This window comes from Odocoileus virginianus, chromosome 15, assembly GCF_023699985.2.
Source record: "Odocoileus virginianus isolate 20LAN1187 ecotype Illinois chromosome 15, Ovbor_1.2, whole genome shotgun sequence".
Classification (NCBI taxonomy): domain Eukaryota; kingdom Metazoa; phylum Chordata; class Mammalia; order Artiodactyla; family Cervidae; genus Odocoileus; species Odocoileus virginianus.
In genome coordinates, this window is record NC_069688.1 from 28837573 (window position 1) to 28850063 (window position 12491).

Sequence of the window (12491 nt, forward strand, 5' to 3'; positions counted from 1 at the left end):
GCTCCTCTGTCCATGGCATTCTCTAGGCATGAATACTGGAGTGGGTTGCTGGGCCCTTCTCCAAGAGATCTTCCAGACCCAGGGATCAAATCAGTGTCTTTTATGTCTCCTGCTTGGCAGCTGGGCTCTTTACCACTAGCACCACCTGGGAAGCCCCTAATGCTCAGATTACTCGTTTATAAGGCATTCTTGGATGGAGAATAGAACTCTTGCTTCATAAAGTCTTCTGGTTTGTAAGTTACATACTTATATAAGCAGACAAGCTTAGATATGATGTCAACATTTTGCAACTGAACAGAGTAATACGAGAATTCATATAAGATTAGTTACGGAAATTACACTAATACTGACAAATTGCGGAAACTCCAATATTTCGGCCACCTCATGTGAAGAGTTGACTCATTGGAAAAGACCCTGATGCTGGGAGGGATTTGGGGCAGGAGGAGAAGGGGACGACAGAGGATGAGATGGCTGGATGGCATCACCGACTTGATGGGCATGAGTTTGAGTAAACTCCGGGAGTTGGTGATGGACAGGGAGGCCTGGCGTGCTGTGATTCACGGGTCGCAAAGAATCGGACAAGACTGAGCGATTGAACTGAGCTGATACTAGAGTTAGCCAATGAGATGGCTTATTACTGCTAAATCAAATTTTCAGACATTTAGTTCTGGGGAAATGTGTTAGACTGTTAACCAGAGGTTTTAGCTAGTTTTGCAGTTACCTTTATCCTAAGAGGTTTTGACAGAAACAGGTTTCCATCTGTCATATATAGTTTCCCCCCTAAACTCCCTGATCAAAAACCTAGTTTTATGTCACCTCCTCAGTTGGGGCGCCGACTGACTAGTTCCAAGTCTGGGGCCTGGGAAGGCCAAAAGTAGCCTAAGAGGAACGTAGCTCTGGGTTTTCCCTTTAATTTTCGGCCCAAGCTTTTCTGCTGAGGAAATTGTTTCTGAGGGCCGAGAGAAATCTCAGTTCCACAATTCCAGATAGAAAGTACTATTTCTGTAGGAAAACAGTCCTAACACTCACATATCCATGTGTGAAGAGAAAGTCTAGGAAATAGACTCCGGTGAAGTGTGACTCCATAGCGGGGAATGGAGAGGGTGCTGCTCAAGAGTGTGTAGGACGTGGGGTCTGTTTGCGTGTTTGCTTCAAGTCCTCAGAGAGGGACAGATGGCAATTCAGAACTGCACTTCATTGAGGGACTGCTGACGGGAACCCTGAGGTGCTGAGATATTCTAAACAAAAGGCTAAGGCGTAAGAAAAACAAGGCGAGAGTCGAACAAAGGCCGCCATTGGGCGGCAAGAGGCAATCCAACACGGTGCACTCACCCAGAGAGCCGCTGAACCGCGGAGCTGGGCGGCCCCCGCGCAGCGGCTGCAGGAGGCGGGCCACCTAGAGTCCCCGCCCCCTCGTAGCCCCCGCCCCTCCCGCGCCGGGCCAATGGGAGCTCGGAATATTAGCAGGTGGGAGGCGCGGCCGGGTTGCTACAGCCGGAGCTGGGCGGTGGCGGCTGTGGCGGGTGCAGCTCAAGGAGTTCGGCAGATCCAGAAGCGTTGGCGCAATGGAGGGACTGGAAGGTGAGGAGATGAAAGGATGTGGGCGGGGCGCCTGGGGGTGGGGTGGCGGGGGGAAGGGTCTGCCCTGGACCTCGGTACCCGGGAGGCGAGGGCAGGTTTCATAGTGGTGGACCCCGCCGCTCCTTCGGAGGCCGGGATGATCCGGCTCTCTGCAGCCCCCGACGCGGTCGAGCTGATGATCCTTAGGCTACCCCTCCTCAGACGGTTTATACCTGAGGCGCTCCTCCGCCCTACCCCCACAAGCCTGATCTGCCCTCTGGTAAACGCCTGCAAATTCCTTCTTACCATTTTCTGGTCTGCCTGACTCCCTGAGTGTCCTATTGGTAATAACAGCCTCTGGCCAAATTTTATTTTCCTTGCAAAGTGGACTCTCCATTCATGTCTGCCGCCTCCCCACCGCCAGCCTTTGCAGGAGCCCCGGGGTGTGTCTCCAGCCTTGAGCTGCTGATACTTTCCTTGGCCACTTTCCTTGGTTTCCCTAGGTAACCGTTTTTCCATTTCTGCAGCATCTTTTATGGGAGGGGTGCCGAGAGCATCTCTCGAGGAAATGTCACGGGCCAGTTTTAGAGCCGGGACAATAGGTTAACAGAAGGGTTTAAGGGTTTATTCACGAGGACTCTCTAAGGAAAAGCCGACATTGATTCTTTATCTTTGAGTTTATCTTTGTGTTGTACCAGGACTCCAGATTTTGCTTTGTTCCCTGTTCTTTCACTTCCCGGTTCTCCTTACCTATGTTATCCTGTGTGATACAGCATTTGCTTAAAGACAACAAAGGAAAAGAAGAAAATAGCATTAGCAATAGCGGTTTCAAGATTCCTTTTCAAATTGTGCTTAATCCTTCTGATGAAGAATAACCCTAACAGAACTGAGGGATCCTGTTGCAATGATTTAGCTTTTTTTCCTCCTCTTAATTTACATAGATTCAGATGGAATTAATAAACAGAGTCATTGAGCCCTGTGTATTGTTGCATGCTGGAGAGTAAATTATTTTAGGTTGTGTTATGAAAAGAAAAGTAATAACTGTTAACTTTCTGCAGTGACCTAGTCTCACCAAAAAGCAAATACAGTAATGAGTATGATATTATTTCATGCTTTTGCTCCTAGGTGACGCTCTCATACTAACCACCTTGAGGATGATAGATAATCGACACCTGTGATGATTTTCTGTTTGTGTGCAGCTGCAGTGTACTATAACAAATGAAGTTCTTGTTCTTTACTTATTTAATTTATTTTAGGCAGATCACTCGAAGTTTCCATGAAGTAGGGATTGTAATGGTATTCCTTACTCAAGGTGTTTTTGTTTAGAGAACTCCTAGAGACATCTTATTATTATTATTTTTAATGAATTTTCAAACATATGGTGGTATTTTAGCATAGGATCTTGGGTTCTGGATTTCTTATGAAGTTATTTTAATACACATACAGTGCTTTAGAACGGTTTTTCTGAAGCTTTATTTTTCTATTATTTTATTTAGCATTTGTAATTGAGGCAAAGATCTTCATCTGACTTTTCATTTATTTATGCTAAGCATCTAAAACAATGTCTGATACAAAGTAGGTATTCAATAAATATTTGTTAGATAAATGACTTTGTCCATGAGAGGTCCTGGGGATGCGAGAAAAAATCAAAAGTCAAAGCGCTCTTCTCATTGAGCCTACATTTTAGTGAATCTTATGTTTTAGCAGTGCTGACATTACTTTTGAAATCTTACCATTAATGCTCTTAAAATACAATGAAAACCTATTATAATACTCAATTACATGGGTGAAGAAAAACATGAATTCTGCTGTAATATGTTACATATTAATACATATTAGTATGTAATATGTTATGTTATCATGGGTATGTTTTAGGGGCCCAACTTGTGATGTTTCATGTTAAACAGTACTTCTTTATGCGTTTAATTTTTTTTTAAACAAAATTAAGTTGCTACCATTAACAATGTTATGGTGTGTTAATTGTAATGAATTAGGTTACAATATATGAAATTATTCTTTTTCTAGAGCAAAACAGTTGAATATTGGTAATTTCAAAAGGTAATGAATTTTTTTATTTTAATAAAATAAAAGCTCTCAGTTTTGTTGAAATTAGTGCCTTTCTTTTTCTCCTCCATCTTTTAAAAAATTAGCCCTTGTTAGGTCTCACTTTATAAAGATGAAATTTGAGTCTTAATGAGGAATTAATTCATTAATTCATTAATTAATAATTCATTAATTTATTCCTCTGTGACTTCATTTAATACACAGTGGTAAATTGGTACAGTGATGATAGAGTTTTCCCTTATTGAAAATTAAAATCCAGCATATCAAAGGTGTCTAATGAACCTCATATTGCAGTATTCAGTAGAAAATCTTTGAGAATTTGCTTAATACATACCATGTGTGCTTGTGTGGTTAGTTGCTCAGACATGTCTGTCTCTTTGCGACCCCAAGGACTGTAACCTGCCAGGCACCTCTGTCTAAGAATTTCTTCAGGCAAGAATAATGGAGTGGATTGCCATTCCCTTCTCCAGGGGATCTTCCCGACCCAGGGATCAAACCCCTCTCCTGCATTGCAGAAGGATTCTTTACCATAATAATTGAGTAAATATAGTACTGCTTGCCATTAAATTAAAAGGAATTAAACCCATGTTTTTAATTGAAGCCAGTTAGCACGATTGAAGTGACTTAGCAGCAGCAGCAAACTAAACTTGATTGTGAAATCAGAAAATATATGTACTCCTGAAAAATTTTATTGAAGATTATCATACTCTTGGGGCTTCCCTGGTAACTCAGCTGTTAAAGAATCCATCTGCAATGCAGAAGACCCCAGTCCAATCCCTGGGTTGTGAAGATCCCTGGAGAAGGTATAGGCTACACACTCTGGTTTTCTTGGGCTTCCAGGGTGGTTCAAATGGTAAAGAATTCAAGTGCAATGAGGGAGACCTGGATTCAGTCCCTGGGCTGGGAAGATCCCATGGGGAAGGAAATGGCTACTCACTGCAGTATTCATGCTTGGAGAATTACACGGACAGAGGAGCCTGGCAGGCTACAGTCCATGGGGTTGCAAGAGTTGGACACAACTTAGCGACTAAACCACCACCCTGCGCTATAGGTGTGTCTAAAGGCAATAAAAGTCATTCTAGACCTGGGAAGGTTCAGTCTCTTTCAAGCTTTTCATCTGTCAAATGGAGAGAGGACAAACCCTAAGCAGGTTTTATCCATATGTATTGTCATTCCTTTCATGTGTGGATAAGTCATTATTAAAAATTGTGACAGATCTTCCTGCCTAGTCCTTTTTTGGACTGCTAGAATTAGTAGGGCTTAGGGTACTGCCCGCTAAAACTTGATTAACCTTTGATTGCTCTTTTCTAATGTAGCTCTTAATGTAGTTGAAGAAAGCCATGCTGTCCCTTTAGGGGTTTTTGTTTGTTTTTCCCTAATCTAAGCTCTGGTTTAACTGATAATTCATCATCTTTACTAATTTATCTTGATTCTTTTTTTTTTTTTTTGGTACTGACTTTGATGCCATATTATTTTAATAGCCAATGTATTGGACAGATCTGTGCTTGGATCCTTGCTTTGTTTCTTTTTAGCTTTGGAGCTAATACACTCCAATCTACCTGAACTATATTAAATATTAAATGATGTAACATATATTAAGCATTTGGCAAACTGCCTAGTACATAGGAGGCCGCCTTTAGTGCTTGTTTATTGGATGGATAAAAATCCCAGGAAGTGTGTTAGAACCTTAAGAGTGGTTCAGTATAGGTACAACATAGCAGACTTGGAAGGGGTTGTGGGCAATCTCACTAGATAACTGTGGCAGCAGAAAAGGTTGGAGAAGGGAGAGGCTGGAAATGTGTATATGTGATAAAGATCTGAACTAAGGCAAAAGCAGCAGAAATTAAGGGGAGATAGGTATAGAAGACATTTCTGTGATGGAGAGATGAGATAGAACTGCTGGATGTGGGAGGGAGGAGGAATCGAGGATAAAGCAGTTGTGTATCTTGGACTAAGACGTAATACTATCTTTAACCAAGAGAAGGACAAGTTTGGAAGATGAGGTAATGATTTTGGCTTTAGAAATGTTGTATCTGTGTGGTACTCGGGGCATATCTGGTAGAAAAGTTTTATAGCTGCCTGTAAATATCTATCTGGAGTTTTTAGTTTAGTAGTTATCAGCTTATTAGTGACAGAAAATAGGTATGTTTGCTCAGCGAAGCTAGATTTAACAAGATGAAGAAAAAAAAACTTGGGGGGGACTGATGCTTTAAGGTTGAGCAGGAAAGGAAACTAGAGTAGGGGGCAGGCATTCTTTAAAAAGGCTTAAAAATTGTCAAGAAAGGGAAGTGGGGGAGAATGAAGATTTACCGAGTATGTTGGAAAAAGCCTGTCACACTTTGTATTCTTAGAGACCTAGGTACTAACCAGGTGCAACCCTGCTGGCTTGTGAAATCTGAAACACTTGGGCTTAGGAGAAAGAAAGATCACTGAAGCCAAGAGAGAAAGGGCTTTAAAGGTAGAAGGGATTGGTGAGCAATGCCTCGTGATACAGGAAGGTCCTGTAAGGTGAGGATTCAAGAGGCATTTCAATTTGACAATTAATAGATTAATGGTAATCAGTTGCTTCTGTTTCCTAAGGTCTTTGTCTCCTTATTGAAGAAACTTTACCTGATCGTACCTACTTCCCAGACACACGCAGAGTATTATGACTGTCTTCTCTCTGCTTACTCTGTTCTGTTTTTCTGTCGTTGCACTGTGCTTTTCACTACAATACATTTTATAAACAGTGATAGTAGCTCAGTCGTGTCTGACTCTTTGCAACCTCATGAACTATAGCCTGCCAGGCTCCTCAGTTCTTGGGATTCTCCAGGGAAGAATACTGGAGTGGGTAGCCATTCCTTTCTCCAGGGCATCTTCCTGACCCAGGAATGGAACCTGAGTCTCCCACATTGCAGGCAATATTTTACCATCTGAAAAACTAAAGAAGCCCATATAAACAGGTAAATATATAAAATGTCAGGTAGTGAAAAAAAGTGATTCCCCCCCCCCCCCCCCCAAAGAGTAGAAGCTTGGTAAGATCAGGGTCTTTGATTTCATCTTGTTTGCCTAATTTCATCCCTGTTTGCATCCTATTTTCATATTTCATCCTGTTTTCATCCATTTCATATCTCATTTCATTCCTGTTTGCCTAATTCCTAGAACAGTTCCTGTCTCATCGTAGGTGCTCAATAAGTACTTGTTGACTCAACATATGTGTCTATTTTAATACAGTGTTTAGTCCTGATAAAGCTTGCCTGTATTTCAGATTGGGAGTGAATGAAAGGTAGAGAGGAGTTAGTCAGTAAATGTAAGCCAGTGTTTCAAAAAACATGTTACACAGGATATTGGTCCTAAATAACTTTTAGGCACAGAAAGGATTTCTGTTGGGAAAATAACAGCATACTAAATCTCTCTCTCTCTCTCTCAAGACTGAGGAAGTTCTACTCTTAAGAAAACCTGTTTGTTTAATCTAGCATTTTCCAAACATTTAACCATAAGCAAAGGATTTGAGGGTGATTGGTAGAGGTAGTGGAAATGACTAGTCAAGTTCAAACAGGATAGGAATGGAAGTACAGCCAGGAATGGGTTATAAGAAAAATGCAAGTCTCTGTAGTTAGAGCACTTGTGTATTTTAAGAGTCCAGAGGTGGAGCTTTCTGAGTTCTTTTAGAAGTGGTTGTTTTTGCTGGAGTGCAGGTCACTAAAGTGGACAAAGGGTGAAGGCTGTGTGCTGAGTAGGTTAAGGGTGACTGTGAAATACTGAAATCTAGGATGAGCTGAAAGAGGAATAGCTTACAAGATATTAGAGATCATTGACCTGGAAGTAATTTGATTTTAAAAAAGGGTTGGAGGGGGAAAGTAGTAAAACAACTGCCATGTACTTCAAAGGAGAGGTTTATTGAGATCTTTTTTTAAAAACTTTTATATTGGAGTATCGCTGATTAACAATGTTATGATAGTTTTAGGATAGCAAACGGCCTCAACCATATGTATGCATGTATCTGCATAATGCCCTCCCATCCATGCTGCCAAATAACATTGACCTGAGTTTCCTGTGTACATGTCAGTCCCAAAGGTTGGTTTCAGATAAGCAAGTGACCAGTGGTGAAGGGACAGGCATGTTACACAGAGGCCAGAACTGTTCTTAAGTTATGAGTCTTCTTTTGGAAATGTTCCCTGCTGTTTCTTAAATGTATACATTTTAGAATGTCATAACTATTTTAGATAAAAGCATATTCTTTCATATCACCTATATAATAGTATTATATAAAGATGTCATTTCAAGCCTTATTATCATGCAGAGCAGATTTTGAAATTGTTCAGTACAGTAAGTCATTACAGAATCAACAGTGTGTTTAGGATAAATTTTGTAAGGAGAGGGTGGCTGCTTTAGAATATTAAGTACTTACTCACTTGGTTCTGTCCATCAGTTTGAGTGCTTCTTTCATCAGTGAGTTATCATCTCTCTCTACTGTATTTTTATAAGTCACCCAGTTCTCTAGCTTTTGCCACTCAGGAGAGAGTAGTAGAGTTTGCCTCATGCCCTGGAGAGTAGTAATTTTTATTTTATTGCTTGTGAAGCATTTTTATGTATAACATCTCAGTTGATCCTCTTGAATTTTAAGGTAGATTGAGCAGATGTTATCTTCATTTAACAGATGTTAAACTTGAGGCCACCTATGTGACTACTCATATATTTTCTTATAGTTCATTTAGTGAAAACTTTTCCAACAAGGAGAGAGACATCATGTTCTTTGCTCAAGGTCCTCACAGATTCTCAGTTCTGTGTAAAGACAAGTGAAAGTCACTTCCTCAACATCTTGCAGTTGGTCAGTCGGTTTCATCATTCTTATTTATGACAAACTTTCTTTTTTAAATATAACACCAGTAAGGGAGGTGTCTTATTATCCATATACTTTTAAGGGAGATTTTATTAAATAAATATGCTATATTTATTATGATGTATTAGAGATAGAAGGGGTGCTCCTAGGTCATTTAATCTTAACATCCTTATTTTATATAAGAGGAATGTGAGCCGTAGAGAGGTTTAATATCTTGCCCAGCAAGTCATAGTTCAAAATGACAGAGCTGAGACTTGACTTAGATAATATGAGACAAATTCCAGTGCCTTTTCTATTGTAGAGGATATTAGATCATTGCCATTAGGACTAACTGTGGCTTCGTGACTCTAAAGCCTAAGCTGCTTATCATGACCTCTTGGTAGACATTCTTTGCAGGAGATGTTGATACCAGCACACGTGACATATTTTGTGGATTATAGGGCTATGCTCTAAAAGAGAAAACTAAATTTATATATATATATATATATTTATTTTGAATAACGTAATGACTTTTCATTTTTTGAAATAATTTAAAATGTTTTCTCTTTAATGCTATTTCCTCTTTTTTATGCCTTTGGTGATAATAATTTTCTTTTTCTTTAAATACAATTTGAACTTGTTTGAAGACTTGTAGGAATTAATCCCAGGGGTTGATTTTATGGTAATATTCTTGTTGCCATTATATTAAGTTTTAAACTTTTGTATTAAAAAAAAAATGGAAGAGGATTTGGTTCTTAGATATAGAACCAAAGAAGTAAATCATGTAGACTGTGGACTTTATCAAGCAGTGATTGTATATCTCTACCCTGTGTCACTATTGCTTGGTACATGCTTGGCAGGTAGTAGGAACTCAAGTCGGCATTCACATTATTTCCATGTGTTAACTGATTTTTCTCAACAGTTAATTTTCAACAGATTTTTCTTTGTTATCTATTTAACAAGGAAATACTAAAATATACTTTGAAGCAAGTAGCATGTGGTACTATTCAGCATTTTATATTGATACATTTTTAAATCATTGTTTGGAATTTAAAGGAAGACATGAAAACTATAAATAGGAAAGCAGTATGTAGTATCACTTTGACAGTCCTTATGAAGACATTTTAATCCTCATGTATCTAATGGATTCAGCTGCCAGCAACTGCCTCAGCTTTCTGGACAATTAATGGAATTAAGTGATCCAGATAAATGAAGTTGCTTTGATCTCCCTAAATAACCTAGTCTTTGGTACTAGAAAGGACAAATCAGGCAAAGCTTAGCTATGCTTTTGTACTGTTCACAGCTTAACTGCCACCGTACAGGCATTGGCTTCTATCTGAAATGACAAATAGTCACTGTCTGCCACTGAAATAGGGCAGAGGAACACCTGAAGTATGGAAGAACAAAGCGTTCTTCTGTTACGTCTGCTTGTCTTCCCACCAATGTCTGTTTTGATCCTCCTGATAAGTTTTGTGTGGACTCAATAAATGCCCAACAACATATATATGAAGTCAATAACTGTACTTTTTTCATGAGTTTATTTGTCACTTCTAAAAGATAATGGTTCTCTGATAAAACAATTTTAACCATCAGTAAAATCAGTTCAGTTCAGTCTCTCAGTCATGTCTGACTCTTTGCGACCCCGTGGACTGCAGCACGCCAGGCTTCCCTGTCCATTACCAGCTCTTGGAGCTTGCTCATACTCACATCCTTCGACTCGGTGATGCCATCAACTGTCTTATCCTCTGTCATCCCCTTCTCTTCCCGTCTTCAGACTTTCCCAGCATCAGGGTTTTTTTCCAGTGAGTCAGTTCTTTGCATCAGGTGGCCAGAGTATTGGAGTTTCAGCTTCAGCATCAGTCCTTCCAAAGAATATTCAGGACTGATTTCCTTTATGATTGACTGGTTTGATTTCCTTGCTGTCCAAGGGAATCTCAAGAGTCGTCTCCAACACCAGAGTTCAAAAGCATCAGTTCTTCAGCACTCAGCTTTCTTTATGGTCCAACTCTCACATCCATACATGACTACTGGAAAAACCATAGCTTTGACTAGATGGACCTTTATTGGCAAAGTAATGTCTCTACTTTATAATATGCTGTCTAGGTTGGTCATAGATTTTCTTCCAAGGAGCAAGTGTCTTTTAATTTCATGGCTGTAATCACCACCTGCAGTGTTTTTGGATCCCCCGAAATAAAGTCTGTCACTGTTTCCATTGTTTGCCCATCTGTTTGCCATGAAGTGATGGGACCAGATGCCATGCTCTTAGTTTTTTGAATGTTGAGTTTTAACCCAGCTTTTTCAGTCTCCTCTTTCACTTTCATCAAGAGGCTCTTTAGTTTTCTTTGCTTTCTGCCATAAGGGTGGTGTCATATGCGTATTTGAGGTTATTGATATTTCTCCAAGCAATCTTAATTCCAGCTTATGCTTCATCCAGCCTGGTTTTTCGCATGATGTACTGTGCGTATAAGTTAAATAAGCATGGTGACAATATATAGCCTTGACGTTTTGCTTTCCCAATTTATTCAGTAGAAAATATGGTAAGGATACTATGTTTGTCATTTTAATGAAAATTACAGATATAGAAATAAATTTAGGTGTGGTATTTAGCTAGAAAATAAAATGACAAATTGGCTTAGTTATATAGATCCCAAGGAATGCAGTGAGTGTGTGTATGTATGATGAAATTTGTTATGTGAAAGTACATGAAAGATGCATTATGATAACTTGATTTTGTGAAAGTTAAAGAGACTTCTTTGTTTAATGAACTGTGTCAGATACATTAATGTCCAATTATCTCAATTTGCTGGTCCAGTGAATCTTAATATTATGTGTATGAACAAATGAACAGTTCACATAATGCATAGTAACTAGGTGATCTTTTCCTTAAAGCATAATACTTCTGAGTTTGGTGGGGACAACATTCTTTTTATTCTAGACTCCCTAATCATATTAGGAAGCCACCTCACTAATCTCCAGTATTATTTCTTCCTTTTTTTTTTTTTATTTAAAACTATTATATTGTGGAAAAATAGACATAACATAAAATTTACAGTTTTAACCATTTTTAAGTGTATGATTCAGTTGTATTAAGTACATTCGCATTGCTGTGCAGCCATCATTACTGTCCATCCCCAGAATGGCCTCATCATCCAAATTGTAGCATCTGTTTTCTTCTTATTTTCCTTCCAGTTTGGTATATGTAATTGACATAGAGCACTGTGTAAGCGATACAGGATAATGGTTTGACTTACATATATCATAAAATGATTACCACAGTAAATTTAGTGAACATTTCTCATCTTACATAGATACAAAATAACAGGAAAAGAACATTTTTTTTTTTCCTTCTGGTGAGAAACTCTCAGGATCCAATCTTTTAACTTTCATATACAATATAGAACTGTTAATTATCTTTATCATATTGTCCATTACATCCCTAGTACTTATTTATAACTGGAAATTTGTACTTTCTGATGACCTTCACCCATCTTCCTTCAACCCCAATTCTGGTAACCACGCATTTGATCTCTTTTTCTATGAGTTTCTTTGGGAAGTATAAAATTATTGGGAAGTATAAAGTATTGGGAAGTATAAAGACTATAAAACTATTAATGTTCCTGGGGCAGAGTATAGTGATTTGATGCTTCTCTACATTTCAAAAAGATTACCATAATAAGTTTAGTTACTGTCTGTCATCATGCAAGATATTATATTATTGCTGACCATATTTCCCATGCTGTACCTCTCATACCTGTGATTCATTTATTTTGTAACTGAAAGTTTGTATCCTTTAATTTCTCTTACCTATTTCCCACCCTTCCCTGCACCCCCCCCACCAGAAACCATCTGTTTGTTCTTTGTGTCTATGACTATGCTTGTTTTATAAGTTTGTTCATTTGTTTTGTTTTTTAGATTCTGTGTGTAAGTGAAAGTATACAGAATTTGTCTTATTTTACTTAGCATAGTACCCTCTAGACTCATCCATTTTGTCACAGGTGACAAGATTTCAGTATGAGCACTGATTCAGTCTTGGGATATTGTATTTGTCCATATATCCATTTTATTG

The 12491-nt window shown here is 38.9% G+C and overlaps 1 protein-coding gene across 2 annotated transcripts in view; it reads left to right on the plus strand.

Annotated features, from left to right (window-relative positions):
* The first annotated feature begins 1472 nt into the window (after nucleotides 1-1472).
* The window catches only part of ZC2HC1A (zinc finger C2HC-type containing 1A), a 49846-nt gene continuing 38827 nt past the window's right edge, over nucleotides 1473-12491 (plus strand). For both annotated transcript variants that reach the window (XM_020894107.2, XM_020894109.2), the window contains exon 1: nucleotides 1473-1581. In XM_020894107.2, coding sequence (XP_020749766.2) covers nucleotides 1566-1581 — 16 coding nt within the window. In that variant the 5' untranslated portion in view covers nucleotides 1473-1565. The remainder of the gene's footprint in view (nucleotides 1582-12491) is intronic.